Source organism: Thamnophis elegans, chromosome 2 (assembly GCF_009769535.1).
Source record: "Thamnophis elegans isolate rThaEle1 chromosome 2, rThaEle1.pri, whole genome shotgun sequence".
NCBI lineage: Eukaryota > Metazoa > Chordata > Lepidosauria > Squamata > Colubridae > Thamnophis > Thamnophis elegans.
Window position 1 is genome coordinate 106,498,604 of NC_045542.1, and position 26,036 is coordinate 106,524,639.

Consider the following 26,036-nt stretch of genomic DNA (forward strand, 5'->3'; position numbering starts at 1 on the left):
TAGACTTATATACCACTTTACAGGGCTTTACAGCCCTCTCTAAATGTTGTACAGAGTCAGCATATTGCCCTCAACAATCTGAGTCCTCATTTAACTGAGTGCAGAAGGCCTGAAGGCTGAGTCAACCTTGAGGCAGTTAGAATTGAACTGCTGAATTGCAGTCGGCAGAAGTAGTCTGCAATACTGCATTCCAACCACTGTACCACCACGGCTCTTGTGGTGGCGCCACCACATCCTGTTTCCAGAGTCTTCAATGCAGAAGTATGTCGTCTGACAATGTTTGCTGATCAGCAATCCCTGTCAGTTCACTAGGCAGCCATAGTGCTCAAACATACTGCACTCAAAATTCCAAATAATCATCAGCCAGGAAGGTTGGAGAGACACCAATCCTAATTTACATGCATAAAAACGTAATGACTTTAAATGAAATAGAAGTCTCCAGTGGGAAATTTATCCAGGTGATCAAAGTGCTAGTTCAAGAAATCTCAAAATTTCTGACCCCATTGGTGAAACAGATGTGAAGTCTAATTTAAGATTTAATTTTAAAGGTGTTCTACATAGGACATAGTGGGTAAACTTGGGCTTGATAGATTAGAGGCTAAAATGTGCTTTTCTGGCCTTGGACTCTAACTTTCATGCATAAATTTCATCAACCATTTTCCAAAGATAAATATTTGCCATAGTTACTTCAGTGTTACTCTTTGACTACTTACAAAATTCACTACAAATAAAGTCCCTTCCAAATTGACATTTTTCTTTTTCTTCCAACATGGGGAAGAGTATCCCATGTTACATTTTACTGGCCCTTATTCCTGCTCTTGTAACTTCAGATATTTTGATACACCCACTCAGAAACATTGAGGTATGTAGCTAAATATATAAAGTTTGCTTCTTTTTTTCCTCAGAATTTTTTTTAAAGCTTTGGACAGCAATCACAAATCTACTGTCTCAACCTTTCAAGACTTCTTCAGCCTTTTCCTGCCTGATTCAGGATATCTTTACTTACCAGTACGCTTAATTTGACTGAAATTCTAAAATTCATGTTAACTGATTGCCTATGAAATCTCATGCTTTGAGTTGCCTGGCTCATATGTGCTGCATTTGGATATGAAGCAGGGAAAGTCATGCTGGTCTATGACCTTAACAAAGATTTGAAACCAGTAAGGAGCTGTGGTCCCTTACTGTGCCTGTTAGCAAGTCCTGGGACTTCTTTGATGAGCTGCTGAGACATACCTTGAGGGGGGTTGTGTTGGACCCAGACTTAATTGGCTTTCTTTGGATCTATATGCTGTACATTGTTGTTGTGCACTTCAGCAATTTTTTGGGGGGAAGACACTGAATTAAGAAAGAATAAATCAGATAAAGCAAGGAGTACTTGCATCTTTGTATGTGTGATTGTGAGGTGTTCATGGTGGTATATACATACATACATTTATACATACTTTACATTACATGAGAGAGCTATCCACCTCACCTGTGTTTATATCTAACTTACTGTACCTAAAATTTTACTGAGGCAGCTCCACGGATATGTTTCTGAGGAATGGTAGAAAAACTCTATTAGGTAAAGGTATTTATCTTAGTTAGTATGGTAATTTATGGCATATTTTCCAGATGTTTCTTATTTTCTGTTCATGTAATTAATGTTTCTAAATTAGATAGGTTGGTAAAATGGTAGGGATTTGCTTGATAAGAACCCACCCTATGTCATGCATGTTGATTATTCAGACTTCATTTTATGGAAACTCTCATTTATTGTGACGCTCTCACTTTAAATGAAGAGAAATGTGGAATAACATGCAACTACTATGCAGCATATTTGGGAGGATACAGCATCTGTTGTTTGGCAATAATTAATCCTTTTTTTCACTCTTTATTTGTAGAAGAGAAATGCCACTGATGTGGTAAGTAACCTTTCATTTTGAATGCTGATCATTAAGTTTAGATGGCACATACGAAATACAAATATTTGCTCTTAGTAATATGTATCTGCCTTGCTGGGCTTCAAGAAATCATTTACTCAGCTCCAAAGTTGCATTTATTTCTTCAGAAATCAGTCCTCTTGTGTTCAGGAATGTCTATTTCTGAGCAAATGGCATATTTCATTTACTCTTGCAAAATACCCATCATGTGCAAGTGTGCAAAGGCCTCAATCATGCACTTTTATGAAGGAGTACCTCATTCATGGATTCAGGGGGCAAAAAATATATGTTTGTGTTCCCTCACAGAAACAAAGTAAAATGTTTTAGAAGTTTGTTCCTGTTTTCGTCCCCTATAAGAAATCATTTCTTAAAAACACAATACAAGAATTTGTGAAGATCAGAGATAAAAATCTAACCCACACTTTCCCCCAAGATATAATTTTCTAGATATCGCCTTTAGATATCATTTTTAAAAAATAACAGAAATGGAAGAAGAAAATGATTGAGCTAAGTTTCAAATTAATTAACACTTCGTAAGTAAAAAAAAATTAATGAAATGTAATTAATATTAAAATAAATACTATGTACGAAGCGTGGTATTTGTGGAAGATCTTTGAGCTATGTCAAAGAAAAGTATTTAAAATAAAGATTATATATTAGCAACACCTTTTCTGTATAACCATGTGACTTTTTCATTCTCTAGCACACCCATGCCATAGAAATCTACTGGGTGAAAATTGACTGCAGTGTTACCTCCAGGTTTTCCCGTAACGTCATCACTAGTCGAGCTGTGAATCGTGCCAATGTGTCCAAGGAAGCTCAGTTTGATGTGGAGCTTCCTAAAACAGCCTTTATTACAAACTTTACATTGTATGTATCATTTTCTTTTTTCTCTATGCTTTGGAGATCAATCTAGTGATAATTAAGCCACTCAAATACTGTTAACAGAATAACTACCATGAACCACAGGGTTACAGAGGACATTGTAGCCACCTGATCCAATTATGTGCTCAAAATTTAAAACTAAGGCCTCCCTCATAAGCTCTCCGTTCTTACCAGTCTAGATAACTGATTCCATCATGGCATTATTCTTACCTTCATTTTTTTTAATGATCATCCAAAATGTGGCCTCCTGTTACATAAGCTCCTCTGAAATAAACTTGTCCTCTGGGTAGAGTTTTTACCAATCTGCTCTGCAATAACCAGAAAAGGTCTTCCTTCATCTTTCTTCATTCAGTTTTCAGTCCTATAGAGGCAGCATTCTTTCCAGTCTCTTTGTTTTACCTCTCAAATATCTCCTTTACTTGATGAACTGAAGGAGGGGGACCCAATAACTTGTCTGCACACATATTCAGACATCTGACGTATTCTTCAATAGGACAGTTGATGGTGTCACTTATCCTGGAATCATAAAGGAAAAAGAAGCTGCCCAAAAGCAGTATCAACAAGCAGTTTCAAGAGGCGAGACTGCAGGTCTTGTGAAGTAAGTATGTGAGGCCAAACAGAATCTGTTTCCTTATTTCATTTCCTGTCCTAAGTATTTATTCAGCAGATGCTAAATAAATGAACAAAATGCAAAGGAAAGTATTAAATGGTGGGCTATATGTGAATGAGGAAATGTGATCATTGCTTGAATTTCATGAATCTTACTATGTTTAACATGTGAAGGGCTGCTGGAAGAAAAACAGAGAAATTCAGTGTTTCGGTCAACATTGCATCATCCAGCAAAGTTACTTTTCAATTGACTTATGAAGAACTCTTGAAAAGAAAATTAGGAAAATACGAGGTGTTTATCAAAGTAAACCCAAAGCAGCTTGTCAATAAATTCAAGGTATGATCATATGTATTGTCACTTTATCTTGTAGTAGTTTTTAGAAATTTGTGAATGATGCTCAGAACTATTAATTTAGAAAGAAATGTATAAACAAATATGAATTTAATTCTTTTTTAATGCTTTGTTTACAGTTTATATTACTGGTCTCTCTGATTTTTTTTCTCACTTGCTAATGTCAACATAATTTTTAATCAATGTTACAGATTGAAGCAAACATCTTTGAGCCTCAAGGCATCAGTGAACTTGAAGTTGAAGGGACATTCCTCAGCAACGAACTGCTACCAGTTGTGAAAAAATCTTTTTCAGGAAAAAAGGTATGTCTGGTAATAGAATTTTGAAGGGTGAGTCATACATATGTAATTCTTGCCTAATGACCTGCGGGACAGCAATGGGGACTACCAGGATTTTTGTTGCTATGTGTATTGTGTAGCAGTGGGAATCCCAGTCACAATTACCCTTGTTAACTGAGGATTAACGATAATGAGTTGGAAGCATGGGTATCTGCCAAGATCATAGTCATCACATTTGCGACAGATTCCCCTGGTTGTAAGTAAGTACAGAAGAGGCCAATTGGATTCACAAGCATTAAGGAAAAATTACATTGCTGACATGACTTATAACACTATCCAGAAGTAAAGAAAGAAAGAATGACACCTTGAATATATTTCTTAAAAGCAATCTAGCTGTCAGGTTATTTTGTTCCAGTCAGCACTCTAAGTGAGACATGGCACAGGACAACCACAATCAAAGATACAGACACAGAATTATTTGAGGATACTTCGCAAAATTAAAAGTAGTTCTCAAGCAATTCCCTATATCAGAGATAGGCAATATTTTCTTAGAATAGCTACACTTACAAAAAATAGGTGGGTCAGAATGAAAAAGTAAATGAAGGCTCAAAAAAGTAGATGGGGGTTAAACCCAAAAAATAATATTGAAAATCTTATCATGTCTAATTATCCCATTTTCAAAGTTTCTGCTTTACAGTATTTTTTTTAAAGTTGAGGGAGATAGCTTATACCCAATAAAAAGAATTTGTGTACGGAGAAACAACAGTCAATGTGTGTTTCTTGTTCTTGCATCCTGTATACAGACATAGATCAAGTCTGCTCCTTAAAAAAACATGTGATTCAGTCTTTCATTCCAAGCCATTCCAAGCCATTGCATCCAAACATTGAATGTTTGAATCCATGGACATTCTTCTGTAATTTGACCAAGTCTTTCTTTTTCAAGTTATTTGATATCATAGTGGCTTTTACATACAGTATATATGCCTTCCTTCATATGGGAAAGTGGTATTTATATATAAGGTAGGTATTGAGCCACATTCCTCTTGAAGCTGCTCTGAATTCTTTGAGGTTGAGACATTTAATAAGCTAAATCAGACTACTGAAGAGTATTATTATGAAAGCGTGTTTTACCGCTGGTACAAGGATTCCATTGTAATCTTTGCCATGTTTTGGGAAGTACCTCTTGGCAACCCATCACATCTTGAAGAATTAAACACTGTATTGTCTTCTTCATAACACTAATTGTGAAGACCAATTTGTATCCAAAGATCATTCTCTCTTTCGGTACCTCTGTGAAAGTCTGTGTTTTTTAGCAAAACAAAATCAATATCTTTTCTCCAGCATGTAGCTATTTGTCCTCCCTACATGTGGTGCCTTGTGGAAGAATCTAGTATATCTTCCTTTTGAGCTAGAAGAGAAATCATTTTGAAAGCATTGCTTTGTTGAGTATCTTATCGATGGTTGGGGTCTCAAGTGGCCTTTGATTTTCCTTATGGCATCACTTCAATTTCTTCTTTATTATAAAGGTTCAATAATTTCTTCTTACTATGAAAGCTGCAGTATTGTTTTTCATCTTGGCATTTCTAAATGAAATCGCAATATTCAGTACTTGTCTTCATCAAAATATGCCTTACTGTATATTTTAATAGAATGCTGGGCATTATATATCTCTTGTGTCTATTATCTTCATATCTTAAGTATATTACATTGCAGAGTGAAGAGGATAGTTATATGAGGTATTAAATATATACATACGCATTGAATTCCAACACTTAATCTGCATCACATTGGTTTGGTCTTATACCACCTTTCATCTTTGATTCATCTTTGTCTTTTATGCGTAGATTGTACTGGAAGTTGCAAACATTACTAATTCTTCCCAATATTACTACATGTACCAGTCAGCTCTAAATGAGACATGGCATAGAGCAACCACAATCAAAGACACAGGCACAAAATTATGTGAGAATACTTCACAAAAGTAAACTTAGTTCCCAAACATTTCCCTATATCAGGGATAGGCAATATTTATGCAGCAATATTTTATGCCCCATGAAAATAATGTGTGTACAGAGAAACAACAAAGTCAATGTAGATTTCTTTTTCTTCTATCTGGTGTATAGACAAGGATCAAGTTACATGTTTGAATCCATAGACACTCTTCTGAAACTTGAACAAGTCTTTCTTTTTCAAGTTATTTGATATCATAGTAGCTTTTACATATATATGCCTTTCTTCATATAGGAAAGTGGTCTTTACATATAGGTATTGAGCAACATTTCTCTTGAAGCTGCTCTGAGTTCTTTGAAATTGAGACATTTAATAAGCTAAACTAAACCAGTGAAGAATATTATGATGAAATGTGTTTCACTGCTGGTATAAAGATTCCATTGTAATAACCTTTGTTTCTGCTTATAGCAACACTTCAATTTCTTCTGTATTACGAAAGTTCAATAATTTCTTCTTGCTATGAAAGCTGCACTATTGTTTTTCATCTTGACATTTCTAAATGAAATTGCAATATTCAGTCCTTGTCTTCATCAAAATATCCCAGTGTCTATTTTAATCGAATGCTAGGCATTTTATATTTCTTGTGTCTATTAATATCTTCATATCTTAAGTATATTATATTGCAGAGTGAAGAGGATAGTTATATGAGGCATTAAATATATACATACACCTTGAATTCCAACACTTAATGTGCTTCACATTGGCTTCATCTTATACCACGATTCATCTTTGTCTTTTATGCATAGATTGTACTGGAAGTTGCAAACATTACTAATTCTTTCCAATATTACCTTGTTAGTCCATCATGGAGAATCATGTGTCTTGTCATTTGCATGAGATTCTGGTTTTCCTCTCTGCCACGTTGTTTTGTTGTGGGATGTTGGAAACTATTTTTTCATGTTTTATCCTTTGTCATTTCAGTTACTTCTCAACTTCCTTTCCTGTGTTTTTACTCCCAATATTAAGGGTGCAGTGTCTTAGGCTTTCTTTCAGATATGTTACTCACTCTTGCAAAAAAGGTTGTGTTTATTTTTACATAACTCTTTTCCTCTTTAAGAAAGTACATAAAAACTTTTCAAAAGTGATAGTCATTAGGAAATGAGAACTTTCCCCTACATTTTAGCTTTCCAAATTCCTGAAAAGAATTCCTATGAACAGATAATGCATTCAGCAGTTTAAGCAATTAGCTTAATGACTTAAATGTAGTGTAGTTACATTGTTTAATGTAGCATCATAGACACTTGAGAGAAGTCATGCTGCAGTAGTGAATAGCTTCTGAAATTCACACCACATTTCTTTTCCCAGTATAATCTACTAGTAAGGGACCACTTTCTATAAAAAGGTGATCCATCATGACTAGATGCCTGTGGAGATTCTCAATCATCCAGGTCTCATCCAAGAAGCAAAACATCTTCATGGAAAAACATCTCCTAGGAGAAACAAGTCCAGTTGACTGTTTTCTTATTTGTTTCCCAATTCTGTTGTCCTTGGTTCTTTCAGAATGTGAAGCATCACAGCAGTATTTTTTATTAGAAAGAAGACTTTTATATAGTTTCTGTCATTCAGCAGTTCAATAGAGGCAGATCGCCTTGCTGGATTGATCATGGCCTTTCTGCCTGCTTTGCAGACTGTCAACCTCTTTTCCTTCCTAAACTAAAATAAATTACTCTCTGCTCTTGACCAACACAACCCTCTTGGGACGGGGGAGAGAATAAGCAATATATGTTCAGTGCAGGACCACATGCAGTGATGTCAGTGGTGGGCAACAATCAGACAGTCCTCCTTTTTTGACTTGGTTTGCTAGAAAGAAATCTGGAAGTTAGTATGAACGAAAACTCAATAGGCTCTTTATTGCAGAACATAAATAAGGCCTAACAGTGTACAAATGGTATGGTACATTCAGCATTATGGAAAAAGTAAGAAATAAATTCAATGAAGGAGGAAATAAAAGTAATAAATACCAACATGCAAATACAACAAGTGAATGAATGAATGAACGGATGAATGAATGAATGAAATAATCGTGGCCATATAAGTGTAGCTAATAAGAGGCAATGCAGAGTAAGATATGCAGAGTACTTTTTTAGACAAAAAAAAGAAGATAAAAACTAAATTTCCCACTACTAGCTTTTCTTGCATTCATTGTTCCTACACATGCAGAAAGACTGGTACATGCAATATTTGGATCTTGCAATATTTAATAATTCAAATTATACCTGGCTCCTGGCTCATCCCATTCTAAATATTCCTCTAAAAACTCCCAAGTCATCCTTCCTCAGAGATTTTACATGTATAATAAAGGAATCAATAGCTTCTAGTTTTAAGCTGTTTATTACTTCAATTATTGAAGATTTTAGTTGTTGTAATAAATATACCCATACACTACCATGTTTCTCTGAAAATAGGACAGGATCTAATTTTCTTTTGACTCCCGAAATAAGTGCTTGGTGTTTTTTTGGGAGGTCTTATTATTTATGAGGTACAGGAGGCATTGACCATGGTCACCTCATGGCTCCTGCTGTGTTGCAATATTTTTGCAAAGGGCTTATTTTGGGGGGAAGGCTTATTTTAGTGCATGTGCTTAAAAGCGCAATTGGGCTTATTATCCAGGGAGATCTTATTTTCAGGGAAACAGGGTACTTACAAGCTTGTTGTAAATGTTGTAGGCCTATAGCTCACTGTTTTAAAGAGTGAACAAAGGGCAAAATAGGCCTCTAAATTGATAAAGCATGTGTGGAAGTAATCTTTGAATATAAACTGCAGAAAATACAGTATACTGAGAAATATTATGGGTCATTATCCTGGATCTCTAAATGAAAACAAAACTTTTATAGAATGTGCTTTCCTCATTTGCTGATAGTTAAGCTAAAGAATTCTTCTTTTTTAAGGGCCATGTATCATTCAGTCCTACTATTGAACAACAACGAACCTGTGACAATTGTACAACTACTCTGCTACAAGGAGATTTTGTCATCAAGTATGATGTGAACAGAGATTCTCCTAATAATTTACAGGTAACTCTAGTTGTTTGACACTTGAACTAATATAAAAGCACAAAAACAAATCCAAACAAAAAACCCTACCACAAATGACTAATATTTTTATCAATATTTTTTAGGTAGTAAATGGATACTTTGTACACTTTTTTGCACCAAAAATCCTTGAACGTTTACCTAAGAATGTTGCCTTTGTAATCGATGTCAGTGGTTCCATGTATGGACAGAAAATTCAGCAAGTAAGTAAAGAACACACATTCTTGTAATATTGCTAAAAGGATGGTAAATTGTAGAGCAGATAAAACCAGGTCCTACAATCTTTTACTCCAAGTTATTTCTGCCTTGCAAGATTTATACATATAGTAGAGTATGTAGCATAGTAATCTTGAAAGTATTGTAATTAAAATGTACTGCTTCATACTTAACCTTCAGCTAAGTCTCCTTTTATATGTGTTGATTTAGGCCAGGGTCCCCCAAAACCTGGGTCTGTTTGGAACTGGGCTGCATAACTACCAGGCGATAATTTAGGCCATATATTTCATGAATTATGTCAAGAGTCAAAACATTATTTTAAAAAGATAAAACTTAACAGTAATCTTTTTAAAAGACTAACATGTTTTTGAAATTATCATTTTAAAAAAATCTTAGCTATCTCTCTAGAAAGATTTCATGTTATCTCAAACATCTTACAATTTCATGGAAGAAAGGCAAAATCTCACTTAAGTCAGAAAAGACTTAGCCAATTTTTATTTATGAAATATATATATTAAATGTAATACTTATTGTTCAAGGATAATGGTGTGGAGCCTGACTGCTGCACAATATTACTTATCTTTTGACTATAGTTAGGAGACAATGGAGTGTTGCCTTAGTATGGAGATCTATCTTTAAAAAAAAAGAAGGGCGTTTTTTTCCCCCTCATAAACATTTGGTTTTACAGTATATACTCTTGGGTTAAACAATTGAAGATCTTAAGTGAACAAATTTCATCAAAAGATCTGTAGCATCATATGATGTTGGTGGCAACAGCAGGACATGGGCATAACATCTGGACTTAGGAGCTGATAGCTTCTGTCATATAACAACTTAACTTTTAGCCTTATATAACTTATATAATTAACTAATAGCCAGATTGGGTTATGGAGCAGAGTCCTTTGTTGAAAGTTGAGAGGTCTCCAAATATCTTTTTTGAAATAATTCTAGGCAAAGGAAGCCTTGACCAAAATAGTGGGAGACTTAAAGGAAGAAGATCATTTCAATATGATCCTGTTTGAAAGTTCAGTTTCAAAATGGAAAGATCACTTAATTCAAGCTACTCCGGAGAATGTGAATCAATCAAAGGAATTTATTCACCAAATATATGCACGGGGAGGTAAGTAGAAAAAAATGTTAAAGTTAAATTGATATATTAGAATAAAGTTAAAATAAAATGGGTATATTAAAAACACTACATAGAAAATATTTGAATCTCCATTTTCATATGCTCAAAAATTTGAAACCCTGCTTTCACGTTGTAGGAACAAATTTTAATGATGGTTTATTGACTGGCATTGAAATGCTGAATAAAGCTCATGAATTGAAATCTGTACCTGAAAGAAGTGCGTCTTTAGTTATCACGTTATCTGATGGGGAGGCCAATGTAGGTAAGTAACTGAATGACCGATGAATATGGGAATAAAGATTGCTATTCAGTCTCCTTGTTTTCACATAGTCTTCTCCATACTATACACCACAACTCTCATGATCATGTGTCATCTTTAAACTGGTTGTGTTTTGTGATCCTTTCTGTTCAGGTGTAACGCATCCCAAACTGATACAAGCAAATGCTAGGAATGCAACTAAAGGAAAATATCCTATATACAATCTTGGCTTTGGTTATGATGTTGACTATGCATTTTTAGAGAGAATAGCAACAGAAAACAATGGTGTGGCTCGTCGGATCTATGAAGACTCAGATGCAGCCTTACAACTACAGGTAGAAGAATAAGCATATGAAAGGTTGATATTTACCTCATCTCATCCAAAATGTGAGGTGTTTAGCATCCAAAAGTAACCAAGAGAGATTAGCATATATGTCCCTCCTACATTGTGGTGATCAACTCAGAATAAGTTTACATACCATGAAACATAAAGTGAGAAAATATAGGAATCCATTGTAAATAATAAGTTTCATCATCCCATCAATTAGTTTTCTAAAGTAGTCCTGGGACCAACCAGGTGCATCTTTTTCTGTAGTTTTTGACTAGATCCTGACCCCAGCCACCATTTTCTCTTGTTTCTGGCCTCTTGCAAAAAAATCAGCACACTCTAGTGGGATGAAACTTTACCCCTTCTCAGGCAACTAACTACCATTAGCTATGGTGGTGCAGTGATTATAATATGGTACTGCAGGCTACTTCTGCTGACTGTCGGCTGCCTGCAATTTGGCAGTTTGAATCTCACTAGGCTCAAGTATGACTCAGCCTTCCATTCTTCTGAGGTCAGTAAAATGAAGATTCAGATTGTTGGGGGCAATGTACTGACTCTTTAAACAGCTTAGAAAGGGCTGTAAAGCACTATGAAGTGGTATATAAGTCTAAGTTCAATTGGTTTTTCATTCCATATCATACTTCATATTTTCCTGGGAAAAATTAATAAGAAGTGAGAGGCTGGGTAAAAAAGCTAGAAAAAAATATTTTGTTTCAATATGTGTCCTATTAAGAATGTCAGTTTCTTTCTTTCTTTTTTTTTTTTGAAAAAGCTGTTCAAATCAGGAAAATTTACCTCATGAGAACCTATATTAGGGAATATATACTGTATGAAAGTAGTTCTTTTTAATTTAAAAAAGGGATTGTCTAGCAATTGGAGGCTTTGAAAAATAGGAAAAGATGCCCAGAAAGGCTTTATGTTAGTAAAAATTGTCAATGAAAAAATTATACCTTTTCTCTGATTAAAAAGAATTAAAACTCATCAGACTTTAAAAGTGTTTTATTAACATGTACAGTAAAATAGTCCTATTTTTTTCACTGCACATGTTTAATGTTATTGCTACATCTAAACTCACATGGTTAATCCTCCATTTCATAGAATACCCTTTTTCCATATCTATACAAAATTTTGATGTTAAAAAAGGACAAGTTTTTAAAAAGATTCAACACTTTCAACAAGAGTTCTGTTTTCCAGAGTACTTTTCCAGATGAAGGGTGGTCTAGATTCAGATAACAGAAAAATACTGAGTCTAAAAAAAAAACCCAGCCTCTCATTTGCAATATTTTGATTTTGAGAAGAAATACCCTTTTAGTGTTACAGTTAATAACCCTAATATCTATTTTGTTCTCAGGGTTTTTATGATGAAGTAGCCAATCCTTTGCTTACTGAAGTGGAGTTAGGCTATAAGGACAATGCCATCTCAGATTTGACTCAAAACAGTTTTAAGCATTATTATGACGGCTCTGAAATAGTTGTGGCTGGAAGAATTACAGACAATGACATGAACAGTATCACAGCAGAAGTAAAAGCTCAAGGGGTAAGTATCTTTCAAATCCCACATTCCTCAAAATATTGTTACGAGATTCCAGTTTTTACAACACAAAAAAAAATATTCACAGTTCCAGAACAATCATTTTCTGAACACTGCTGAGAGAGTAAATACTTCAGGGGAAATCATTAGGTAGTTTACCTGGCTCTATCAATGTTCCAGAAGTCAGAACTAATTTTGAAAATTTTAATTTGGGAGATGGTCTCTATCTGTATTGCTTTTAGAGATAGGAAAGCACCCAGATTATATTCAGCGGTGGGATTCAAATAATTTAACAACGGGTTGTCTGTCCTAATGACAGACAACCTGGGAGGGCATGGCCATGGTGGGAGTGGTCAGGGGTTTGACAGGCAGCACTCGGCCTTCTGTACCCCACTGGGAGCAAAAATGGGCCGTGGGGGGAAACCCCCCGTACCTCATTTTGTGCCTAGTAGGCTGCCTGCAGTCTCCTGGGAGTAAAAACATGGCATGTGGGGACTGCTGGAAGGGGCAAGGAGAGGAGGGGCCAGCCAGCAATTTAACAACGAGTTCATCTGAAGTGGTGCGAACAGGTTGAATCCCACCATTGGGTATATTGGTTAATTACTACACTTACTTATTTCACTCAAGAGATGTGGCGGTGCAATGGTTAGAGTGCAGTATTGCAGGCTACTTCTGTTCAAGTCCCACCAGTTCAAGGTTAATTCAGCCTTCCATCCTTCCAAGTTGGGTAAAATGAGGACCCAGATTGTTGGGGGCAATATGCAGATTCTATAACACCGCTTAGGGTTATATAAGCACTGTGAAGCAGTATATAAGTCTAAGTGTTATTGCTATTAATACCTAGCCAAACCGAATTTAAACTGCCAAGCCAAACTGAATTTAAACTGCCAAGCCGTATCCAATCCATCCATCCACATTTAAACATCAGCTTCACCTGTCACAAGACTGAAACAAAGAATTTTCATGCAGTGAGACATCAATATATTACTAGTTTTACATGGCTGAAAGCTATATGGTCATGTTGAGCCTGGATGACAAATAAAGCATCATCCACTCAACGCAAGATATTAGAAGGGGACTGATGGCACCTTGTCCACCTAACCAATGTTAGTCAAAGATACAGGTTTTTCTGAATGGCAGCACACTTCATCAGATGTATTGAGTGGCTGGACAGATGTAAGATTTAATTTGAGATTTGGCAGGGAGGGGGAAAAGGTATTTATTTATTTATTATTAAAAAATAGTTATATAGTGATTACATAGGAACCCAGCTTTTATCAAACTCAAACCAAGATATAAAACACATTTAGGTAGAGAGTAAAAATATTAAAACCAAAATATGTTACTTGCAAGACAGTACAGGTATCTTCTCGGTTAATAATTGTAATGTGTTAGAAACCTATGGGATTCATTGAAACCTTTAAAGACTGCCTGAAATATTTTGATACATGTGAATTCAGCCATCTGTTGCTCATTGTACATAAATAAAGAAATTAATGCCTGTATAAAAGTGTACTGCTGAAAAATTATAGTGCAATTATAAATCCAATCCGTTTCTTTCGTCTAGGCACTAAATGAGGTGACTTATACTGAACAAGCTGATGTTGAGGAAACAACCAAAGCTTTTGAAGAGCAACAATACATATTTGGAGAATATATTGAGAGATTCTGGGCTTATCTCACAATTCAACAACTTCTAGAAGCACGGTAATGTTGGACTTTTTCAACTCCGTGGTTACTCCAGAGACATCCATGAGAATTGGTAAATCAATCCCTTTCCATCCCTTTCTTGAGAAAAATTGTACTTTAGAGAAAATGAGTTTCATTAGTTTCATTCAAAAATGCCTGGAATGAACTAGTGCAAAATAATTTTTGCAGGTCTTCTAACTTCACAATAGAGTTTGATAAGTTTAGTTTTAAGTCCCAGCCATTTCCTTCATCTTGCAGGAGATAAGTCTTTTGTTTCCAAAGTGTCCGTGAGGCTCATATCCTATTTATTTTATTATTTAGAACAATTTAAAATATATATTTGCATTACAAGGTGGAAGAATACTGGATAATTAATATTATCATGGTTAAAACAATTTCTAAATGCTTCTCCATTGTCCTTGCTTTTAGTTCTGTAACAGAGGGAGATGAAAAGGAAAATATTACTGCTAAAGCTCTGGAGTTGTCTCTGAAATATAAGTTTGTGACTCCATTAACATCCATGGTTGTCACAAAGCCAGAAGGCAATAAAGTAAAGGAAGCAGTTGCTGACAAACCCACAGAAGGTACAGATATTGTCACAAGGGCATTAGTGTATCTGGCTTTTAGTGTTTGGGGGGACAATATTCAAAATATTCACAGTTGAACTTGTCAAGAATATCCTGGAACAATAGGTATTATGTTTTCCCCTTAGATTGGGATAGGAAAGCATGGATTTTGATTATGAGCTTTTCAGCAGCATCTGCAAACAGACCAACGGGAAGCAGATTGATGCCAGCAGCATCATGGCATGGCAGCACAAGCTCTATCTCTTTTCTATATGCATTTTGACATTACATGTATTCCCCAAAGGAGAAGAACTTGAAAAGAACACTCTCACAATATGGCTTTTGTCATCTTTTGTTCTTATTTTTTACATTTTAACTTAAATGGTTTCAAAACGCCGTTTAAAAATTTACAGCAATGTTTCTCAATCTTGGATCTCCCTTAAAACAAGGCAGTCCAGCCATCAAAACTTTAAGATCTGTGGATTTCATTGATGGCTGGGGAATTCTGGGAGTTGAAGTCCACAGGCCTGAAAGTGGCCAAGGTTGAACACCCCAGCTCTAGAACCACAATGGGTTTAACTAAGCTTATCTGCTCACCTCACCACAGCACAGTTGTTCTTTCATTTGATCCCTTCCTCCCCCAAAGCCTCATAATTTTTGTCCTGTTGTAGCATGAAACCCAGCTGGAAATGAAAGAATTGCAAACTGAAATGTATCATCCCTATTTATCTCTGGAAGAATTAAAGGAAATAAAGTCTTGATGCTGCTGCTTTGCTAAAATAACCGCATGACATGAATCGATGGAGGAAGGGGAAGGGAGTGATTTTGTATGAACCATGTTTTCTAATATGAGTAATTAGAGAGGATTTTGAGTCAAAAATATTTTGAAAGAAAGTAGCTGTTTTTAGAAGAAATAAAATAGCTGCTTAGAGATATGTAATTGACATTGTGTGCAGTGCACCCCCCATCTATCCTTATTGAGATAGGTCAACTATAATGTTTTGCAGTCAAACTAGTTTAGCAAAAAAAATAAAGTTTCTCTTTCTCTCTGTTTCCCTCCCTCCGTCTTTTATCGTCTTTGGAAACAGCTGAAGGTAAATTGAGTTGTCATTCTTTGTCTTTCTTCTATATGAATATGAACTTATTATATAATTATACTTTGAATGATGAGTTCCAGATCTAATTGAAAAGAAGCAAATAAAGCAATAATACATCAATGGTGTTTTAAATAAGTTCAGATCTCATATCTTTCCATCTTATTCATCAGCACGCTCTCTCTTCCCTCCCCCTCCCTCTCCCCCTCTCTCTCCCCCTCTCTATTTACCCTTGGAAACAGCTGAAGGTAAATTCTTTCCCTCATATTTCATGTCTTGGCATTCCATTGGTCAGGTTTAATGGAGTTATTTTATTTATTTCTTTTGCTATTTATTTAAGATGAAATGCATACATTTTCATAATGGAATAAATTTAAATATACACTGTGGTTTTTTTTAAAAAAAGTGTATGCCATATATTCCATTTATTAGCTCAGAACAATTTTATAAATATATAGGTTTAATTATATAAAATTTAAAGTATTAGCCTAATTTACTGAAATTTATTGTACAGCTTGGTTGAGTATAAGTAAAGTTTCATTTGAATCTTGCCTACCATGCTTGTGCAGATGGGAATTGCCTTACATCCAGGAAGGTCGTATCCACCTTTAATAAAAACAACAACCAAGTATTTAAAGGAATTGTATTACAGACAACTCTGGGAGCAAATTTGGACTGTTTGCTCCAACAGATCCATGGTAAAAGTAAAAGTCAGCTACAGTTGATCTGGTGTTCTGACTTCAGTCTGAAACCTCTGCGTGGGTGTTTCATTCTTTTTGTTTAGTTTTTATAGTGATTTCTTCACTCACAGCAGGTTGGTGCTCTTTATAGAGATGTTTAACTACTGCAGTGCTTCTTGGAATGACCTCTGTAGTAATGTGGCAATTATGGTTAAGGAAGGGTTTGATGCTGCAGTGATGTGTAGAGGCTTCAAATATTTTGCTTTCTTTTGGAGAAAGAAACTTACCATAATTGCCAAACAGTGAAAAGAAGTGATCTTCCATTACTTTGAGGCATAAAATAAATTAAATTTGTGCAGAGTAAACCTTAATTAGGTGCAATTCCTGAAGCACTATACTCACACCAAGAAAAACAAACCAAAACTAACAAAATCTCAGCCGATCAACATGCAAAATTAACAGAAATAAAATGAACTGCTGATGGAAGCATGATTTTGGTGTAATTCCCATCCTATTGGTCAGCTCTCTCCCTCCCTCCCTCCCTCCCTTCCCTCTCTTTCCAATTCCAATTCATCAGTAAATCACACGGAATAATCCATTCCTAAGATCACAGTTCTCAACTTGCTTTCTTTTGGACAAAGCATCTTACCGTAATTGCCAAACAGTGAAAAGAAGTGATATTCCATTATTTTGAGGCACAAAATACATGCAGGGCGAACCTTAATTAGGTACAATTCCAGAAGCGCAATACTCACACCAAGAAAAGCAAACAAAAACAAAAAACAAAAAAATTTCAGCCCATCAACATGCAAGATAAGCGCACAATTTTATTTCATTACTTGGTTTCCCAATTGTCTCTCTCCTTCCTTCCAATGTTACGTAATCCTTGAATTCACCCCAAATATTGCCTTTCCCTGCCCCAAATGTGAACCTGGCCTTCAAAGCTATTATTGAAATGGAGAAGACTGTTTACTGTTATACTTACAATCACAACATGTGGAAACAATTTTTTTCTTTTTCTTTTCTTTTATGCAGGAACGCAATCAGTGTCCAGCTATCAACCTACACCTACCCCTTACTATTATTCTAGTGGTAAGTTTCTTTTTTAGAGTTCATAAATATCTAACATACGTATGTACGTACCAGTGGTGGGTTGCAGGAGGTACCTCCTGGTATAGGTGTATCGGAGTCTGCCCGGAGGACTGGATACTGTTCCGGTACGGTGCTCCGGGGGCCCACTCATCTGACCGAGCTCTTTACTGGTCTTTTAAATCTTTGGTGCTTCCGTGCACATGCATGGTGTGTACTGCATCTGCGTGACGCTCTGCTGAGCAGCTGCAGCATTGTGGAGGTGCTAAGATGCATGCACGCTACGCGTGTCCATGTGGACGCCGCCAGGCCCGTTCCAACCATACCAGTTGAAATGGGATCCAGAACCCACCACTTGTACATTCACAGACACGGGCAGCGGACACGCAAACACACAAACACTGATTGATATCAATAATAAGAATAAAAAGTAAGGAAAATCTAAATCTTTCTGAGGTCCTGGAGAGTGGATCAATGAAGTAAAGGCAACAAAAGGCTTTCAGTTCTTCCTGTTTCAGACAGAACATCCAATTGTTGGGTGTGGACTGGAACGTCTCATGCCGTACCTTAAAATGGGAGGCACTCCAAGGAGCGGATCAAGTCTAGTGCAACTATTGCCGCCTCTGAAAGATTACAGGCCTTATTTTTTTTCTCAGCTCCCTCAATCGTCAACTAGAGATTATTCCATAATAAGAAAATGAAATCAATGACCTCCTCCTATCAATTTCCAGTGTTGGATTAAGGCTAAGGCCCAGGTTACAATAATGTTCTTTCTGAATGTTTTTTCTACTGTAAGGGCACTACAGAAATATACGAAATAGAAATTCTGTATCTTTCCATACTTTTATTCTTAAGTTATTCTGTTGCATTTTAAGTGGTGTACAAAGATATCACAGAAATAAAATGACCTGCTGATTTTGGTGTGATTTCCTCTTTGCAGTTGATGGAGACCCACACTTCATCATAGCCGTACCCCAGAAAAAAGATGCTCTTTGTTTCACTATTAATGAGGAGCCTGGGGTAGTGTTAAATTTGATAAGAGATCCAGTTACAGGTGAGCCTTTCTTTTCCGAAACCGTGATTGTAAGTAAGAAAGACATTGCACTGCTAGATCAGTTCATTGTCTATCTAATTGCATTTGATTTCTGTTTCCTTTGGCTAAAGAATATGCCGATAACATGTAAAGATACAGCTAACATGTATCACTTTCTTTATAATGCCCAGGCCAAGTATTATGAATCCAGAATGCTTGCCACACAGGAGGTGTATATACTAGTTTTGCCACATTATTAGATTAGTTGCTGACAATCCCATATTCTAAAGTCTGCTATAGCAGGACAGGTAGATAATAGAAGTATCACTACAGTACCCCAATACAATATAATTTTCTTCCCCTTTTCCCCTCCTCAAACTCCATGAGGAGTGATTTTCATGCTTTGGCTAGGTTAGTATTGGAAAATTGAGCCATCAAGTCTATATAATCATATAGGATAGGTATTGTACTCCAAATGTTCATGCATTATATTGTTCCATTCTGTTATATCCACTTATACATTGATTCATGCTAATATATCTAAAAATTCTCATGAACAATATATTCAGGGTTGCCTAAGTTTATCAAAACGTCTGCTATATCCTAAAATCCACTCACCATCTATATATCTCAAGATAGATTATATCTTTTAGTTCTGAGTATATATGCCATTTTGTTAGTTCAGAATGGATGTTTATTTGTGCCAACTTTAGATATCAACACCTTAAAAGTATTGTAACAGATGTCAAAAGGTGAGCTCACTTCAAGGAAGTCATGGTGATTCTTAGATAACAATCTACAAGAGATGATCACAATAGCAGATTATCAGAAAAGATGTGATTTTAAATCATTTTAAATCATGAAACATATCCAAATAGAGTAGAATTTTTTTTAATTGAGAAGACTTCAGAATGTGATGTATGTGTTTCAGAGGTACCTGAACTACATTATATGACTTCTAAATGCTGGAATTACCAATAAATGGTCATTGCCCTTTGGAGAAGCTACTTGCCTATATTTTCTAAAGCAATAAATGTTATTTTCTAAAGCAATAAATATGTAATTATCCCAAGTTAAAGGAGATTGAGAAAAATAAATTACTCTAGGAAGCATAATTCATTACACTAAATATTTCAATATTGCTTAAAATACAAGAGGGGACCAATGGCTTTCTTTTCAGTACAAATACTACATTATTGTAAGGGAATACACTTTTGGTTAAGATTAGGGAGAAAAGAAATAAACATTTCATTTTCATTAGCGTCAATCCCATCTTAACAAAAATGCGCAGTATAGAATTTTGCCTTCTGGAAAAGTCATATTTAAAAAATATGCTACTTATACATATGCCATCCCTTTAACATCCCTTCTGAACTTTAGGCGTTACTGTCAATGGACAGCTTATTGGTGATAAAAAGAGCATCAACAATGTAAGACCACAGAACACATATTTTGGAAAACTTGGGATTGTAACTATGAATCAGAATGTAAGGCTTGAAATAACAACTCAAAGTGTCATCCTTCATGATGGTATGAAAAGAAGAGTGTTCAGTTGGTTTCATGAAGTTGACTTGCAACAGCCTGGGTGAGCTTTTTATATTCCTAATATATAAAAGTGTTATTCTTAAATCAGGGATGGGCAATTTAAAGCGTCTGTAATTTTGCACATCTCTTGGCCTATACCAAAAGCCTAAGACAAGATACCAGATCAGATTTCTAACATCTTATCTTTATTTCTTTGCAGAATGCAATGAGAGAAAAAAGAATGTCAGAAAGAATGGATGTTTCTCTGTCTACTCTCCCTTTGGGCTCTGCTCTTAATCTCTGCTTGTTTCAAATCTGTTAACAATGCATTCCCACAACAGACTTACCCTGAAAGAAGGTTATCTTCACAAGGAAACAAGTTTGCCCAGTCCTTATATAACTAAAGTGAGGTAGATTTAAATAAATCCAGCAACAGAGAAAGGCAACACGCTATAACTTCCTTTGCAAACATGAGGCATGCCTGATAAAAAAATAATTATATAAAATATCAATTATTCTATATGGCCTATGAAATATAACCAATGAGATACATTTTTGAAATATATATTTTCAATATATTTCAGATGCTTAATATGGCCTATATTGAAGTAAATATGTATCCATGTTCTAGTTATCTTAAAAAAAAGGTGATGACCCATATAAATAATGGTGAAGTTGGGGGGAGGGAGATAATATTTCAAGAAAGAATCTTCTTATGTCCCTGAGGCTGAGGTAAGAACATCAGAAAAAGGATGTGGAGTCCATGGCTAGAAAATTTCTTCTGCTACCATTGTTTCTCTCCCTTAGTAACTTTGGGATGTGTTGATTTCAACCTTCAAAATTCTCCAGCCAGAATTCTTCATATCTTAAAGCTTCAAAGATTGAAAAACACCATCAGGTAGTCCTCAACTTATGACCACAATTAAGCCCAACATTTCTATTGTTTAGCGAAACAGTTGTTAAATGAGTTTTTCTCCATTTTCTGGCTTTTCTTGCCACAGTTGTTAAATGAATGACTACATTAATTTAGTAATACTGTTATTAAGTGAATCTGTCTTCCTCATTGACTTAGCTTGTCAGAAGGTCACAAAAAGTGATCACATGACCCTGGGACACTGCAACCATCATAAATATGAATCAGTTGCCAAGCATCTGAATTTTGATCATGTGACCAAGGGAACAGTTGTAAGTATAGTGAACAGTCATAAGTCACCTTTTTTGGTGCCATTGTAATTTTGGTCACTAAAAGAATGATGATAAGTTGACGACTACCTGTACAGACACCACTTACTTTGATTTATCTATGAAAATGTACGATCCAAAAGCATAGCAGATACACATTTAAAGAGTGGAAGATTTTCTAGGATTGGTTTCAGCTGCAATTGAGAAATCTAACTTGAGAAATCTAATTTGAAACGAGCTCCCCGTGGAGATTCGTACCCTCACCACCGTCCAGGCCTTCCGCACAGCCCTTAAGAACTGGCTAGCCCGTCAGGCCTGGGGACAAGGATAGCCGCCCCTCCCGAATGATGAATGAATGTTGCTTATTACTTTTATTATATGTGTCTACGTCATTGTTTGTATTCCCCCTTCCTGATTTTATGTGAGCCGCCCTGAGTCCCATCAGGGAAAAGGGCGGCCTACAAATGTTAATAAACATTCAAACATTCAAACATTGACAAGGTGAGGAAGGTGGGTATTGTACAGGATTTTTATGGGCATTTATATTTTTGAAACTGAACATTGTTGAGAGCCAGAACTGTTAGGCTGTAGCCAAATTTAATACTAGGCTTCATTTAAACAATAGCCATGTGCTTACAGATGCCTTCTCCAGAAATGGTTCTCCCCTTGCAACCAATTTTCCTGATTCGATTCCCTGCATTATGCACACTAATAATCATGTTTTCCTGCTTGGTTTCTCTTTCCCCACTTAGTTTGACACTAATGATCAAACGAAAAGAGAGCGTAGAGGTTTCGATGGACAATGGAGCAAAGTTTATTGTTGTTCTACATCAAGTGTGGAATCATCCACTACACCAAGATTTCTTGGGATTTTACATGATGGATAGTCACAGATTATCTGAACAAACCCATGGTTTACTAGGTAACACAAAGATATTATTCTAAATAATTTTTTGGTTTTGCTTTTCTGCTTTTCTTTCATAAGGCATTTAGTCTTCTGACATGGCATGAGGTTAAACTCCTGACTGACTTGGAATGAGATTAAATAATCAGTAACACTTGCTTTTTACATGTGTTTGCTGCCAGCAATGCAGTGTTTATTTCTGGATTGTGCCTTCTGCTATCATTGATTGTGTATAAAAGTTGTTGAGGTTTTGGTAGGATTTTTTTGGGGTGGGGTATTGTTATGAGTAATGTCCAATGTGGTTTATACCAACACATTCCTTTCCATCTCTATATTCAGAATAAAGCACACTGGCTGACATAGACAGCAATAAATATATCCCGATATTTATTTATTAAAGATCAGCAAACATCAAAAACAATTAACTGGCAGAATGGGGTAAAAGACAAGCAGAAGCAGGGAGAGAGAGAGAGATGAACATTAGATAAAAATAGAAAAGAATTATTGTATATAGGGATTGGGCAGCATAAAAATTTAATAAATAAAATAAAAAGTAAAATGAATAAAATGATAATTTATTAACTGAAGACTATTTCTGAATTAATAAACACTAGAACTTTTCAGATTAACTGGAATTATCTTAGACACTTCCAAAGGCCTAGTTAATGTTTTGGTTAACTGAGATTTAATCCTTTAATGTACAGAATAGAGATGAAAAACAGAATCACCAGTTTATTCTATCTCTTTTGGGGCTTTGAAAGAAACAATTAGGTGGACAAAGATAATGTAGCCAACCATTTTGGCTCTGGGCACACTTCCTTGCTTTTCCCCTTCCCATATTAAAGAAAAAAATGCTCCCTAATTAACAGTTTCTTATTTAATATAGGGGCAAGAAAAAAAAACCTATGCCATGAAGACCTATCAAGAGCCATTGTACAGGAGTTGTACACAATAGTGGGGAGAACCAGTATTTCTAGAGCCATTTCATCTCATCTGTAGTTCTTTATCTCTGTCATATGTCAGACTATCTAAACAGTCATACAGAAAGCTCAAACAATTTCCAAAGCAGTATTTTGGAGCATCCAACAGGCTTATTTTAAACTTGAACCTTAGTGCCCCATTGCCAATCCCAATGGTATTATGACCGATATAAGGCAAGTTCTCTGAAAGCAGGAGAGTAATGTACTGTATGCAACCTTTCTGTATAAGTAAAAAATAGAATTAGGACCTCAATAGGGTAGCTCTAAAACTAGTTACATCCAACTTATAGCCAAAATTAGCACTGTCAAATGTAAGAATTGCTCTTGAATGACTGACAACTGTTTAATCAAGTTCCTGTTCTGCTCTCAAATGACTGGCAATTGTTTAATAATTATTGCTGCTGCTGTCATGTTTATTTTAAGGGCAATTTTTCCACCCAATCGACTTTGATATACTTGAGGTCCACCCTGGATCAGATCCAGAAAAACCAGAAGCCACCATGATTATGAAAAATAAACAGCTGACAGTAACCAGGTAAAGAGAGACTGATATTTTAGCTGCCATTGACACACTTGCATGAACTGGATTCTCTAAACTCATTGCTTTCTGTGTTATTTTGCAGGGGATGGCAGAAGGATTACGTAGCTGATATCCAGCAGGGTGCCAATATCCCTTGCTGGTTGATTCACAACAATGGAGATGGCCTTATTGATGGCAATCACACAGACTACATTGTTCCCAGCATATTTTGAAAAAAAGAATAAACCTTAAGAATAATTATGATGATGATGATGATGAAAAAGTTCATGTTATGATGACTGTGATATCATCTAAATAAATATTCTAATCTTGGGGATTTTATTGTCAATCCAAATAATTGAAACTGATGGTACAATATGTGTATCTTCTGCTTAGATATAATTTCAATAGACTGGAAAACTTGATTGAATTACACATTTATTTTCTACTCATTCCTGACTATCTGTAGGCAAGTTTACAAAACTAACCATTAAATATGGGGAAAAAACGTATATGTTGCAATGCAAAAATCTCCCCAAAATGTCTGGCTAAGGTTGTGCCTAAATTTTAATAATGTTTGTGTGCATGCATGCATGTGTGTGTGTGTCAACTCCAATAGCAATTTGTTCTGATGATTTATCGTGTGCATCTTTTATGTACACTAAGACCTTATGCACCAAAGACAAATTTCTTGCGTAAGCAATCATACTTGGCCAATAAAGAATTCTGTTCTATTCTACAGATACAGCTGCTTTAGATAAATGATAAATAACATGGTGAACAAGATGAAACCTTGCTAAATTTTCAAGGCCAATTTCGAAGCAGTGAAGCAAATGGTGCTAATATTATCTTCTGACAGTGCTCAGAGAGGCAATAGCAGAACCACAATTAATTACCATTGTGGGAGAAATGTTCACAGTACAGTTTAGGTTGGTGTCACCCATTGCTTTTTCATTTGATTCATACCCTGAAGGACCACATTCTTTATGGATGGGGTGAGAAATCCATGGCTTATTTTCAGTGGTGGGATTCAGCTGGTTTGCACTGATAGCCAACTGTCTGTTCAGTTTGGCAAACTGGCTACAGCCTTGCCCTTCTCCTCTCCACCACTCCTCCCTTTGCCCAGCCTTTCCTCACTGGGATGCTTGACTCATACTTTTGGTGAGAGTAAGGAACCGTTGACAGCCTACTTCCCCTTCCCTCCTTATGCTGCACCAAAAAGAGTCACCACTTTTTGCACATTCCTGTCTGGCCAGACTAAGGCCATTTCTCATTCTTGGCACTCTTCTAACTACCTGTCCTGCCCCCCCACAAGCAAGCGACATCCGTGCAGCTCTAAGGCACCTGAAAGGAGGAAGCTTGGGGAGATGGCATCTTGGCAACTGGACTCAGGGGAGCTCAAGGTCTGGTTACAAGAGGTTTACTTTTCTGTTTTGTTTTTTTGTGCTTTTGAGTCAGTGCCATTTTCTTGGCAATATTTCAGGAGTGGTTTGCCAATGCCTGCTTCCCAGGGTTGATATCTGATCAGGGCTGATCAAAGTGCAGGTGAAGAGTTGAACAATAATTAAAAGCACCATAAAACAATGAAGGGCACTACAAAGCACTTAAGTCAGCAATGGCACTGAGCCTTAGCAACAAGGAGCAACAGGGCCAACATGCACAGTGAACAAATTATTTGCAAAGTTGGTTAGATAACCAAGATGACAAGGAAAAATGTGTGAATGTTTAGTTTTGAGGTATGCCTTAAATAGAACGAATGAAGGAAGGAAGGAAGCAGTGGGTATGCTGTTATTGATCCAAGAAACCTGGTAAGAAGTAGATAGACAGAATCTTCTGGCTTAAATAAACTACCTGGAAAATGCCCTGCTAAGATTTGCAGCGTCCCATTGAAAGAAAATTCTATTTCACATGTTAAAAGCTAGTAAGTAGTTATTAGATACCTCCCTAATTCATGCTTTTCAAGTTTCACATTCGGTTATGTTAGCTAAAAGGTAGGAAATTTAACTATACATACAGAAAACAATTCAGAGGAAGGTACTCTATATGCAAATCAGTCAAGGAGCATCTCTTTAAGCTTGTGAGTCAAATACAATGGAAAATCCCTTGTTGCAACAAAAAATGAAAGAGGATGGACAACACTTAAGGAATTATGTATTCTGACGCCCAAATCTGGGGAAAAGGTAGGTTGGCTAGCGAAGCAGTAAAATCCTCTGCAATGGTCTAG

General features: G+C 36.0%; 1 protein-coding gene and 1 long non-coding RNA gene across 4 annotated transcripts; one reads left to right on the forward strand and one right to left on the reverse strand.

Moving 5' to 3' along the window:
* The first annotated feature begins 742 nt into the window (after positions 1-742).
* LOC116504151 (inter-alpha-trypsin inhibitor heavy chain H3-like) lies at positions 743-24,076 on the forward strand. 3 transcript variants are annotated; one of them, XM_032211009.1, is made up of 21 exons: positions 744-862; positions 1,884-1,904; positions 2,626-2,792; positions 3,301-3,405; positions 3,591-3,753; positions 3,960-4,070; positions 8,945-9,070; positions 9,175-9,291; positions 10,256-10,424; positions 10,570-10,695; positions 10,846-11,027; positions 12,372-12,557; positions 14,119-14,258; positions 14,670-14,824; positions 15,895-15,900; positions 17,616-17,672; positions 18,610-18,723; positions 20,083-20,287; positions 22,161-22,330; positions 23,716-23,827; positions 23,916-24,076. In XM_032211009.1, exons 1-21 carry the CDS (start codon positions 770-772, stop codon positions 24,043-24,045), a joined length of 2,655 nt encoding a protein of 884 aa, XP_032066900.1. In that variant the 5' UTR covers positions 744-769; the 3' UTR covers positions 24,046-24,076. The 3 variants fall into 3 exon arrangements, with proteins under 3 accessions (XP_032066901.1, XP_032066902.1, XP_032066900.1); XM_032211010.1 differs by lacking the exon at positions 15,895-15,900 and having other exon boundaries at positions 743-862; XM_032211011.1 differs by lacking the exon at positions 3,301-3,405 and having other exon boundaries at positions 743-862.
* LOC116504152 lies at positions 21,459-22,162 on the reverse strand. Its single transcript, XR_004254775.1, has 2 exons — positions 21,901-22,162; positions 21,459-21,621 (listed from the first exon to the last, which is right to left on the reverse strand). It is a non-coding gene; the product is annotated as an uncharacterized LOC116504152 (long non-coding RNA).
* Positions 24,077-26,036: the final 1,960 nt, after the last annotated feature.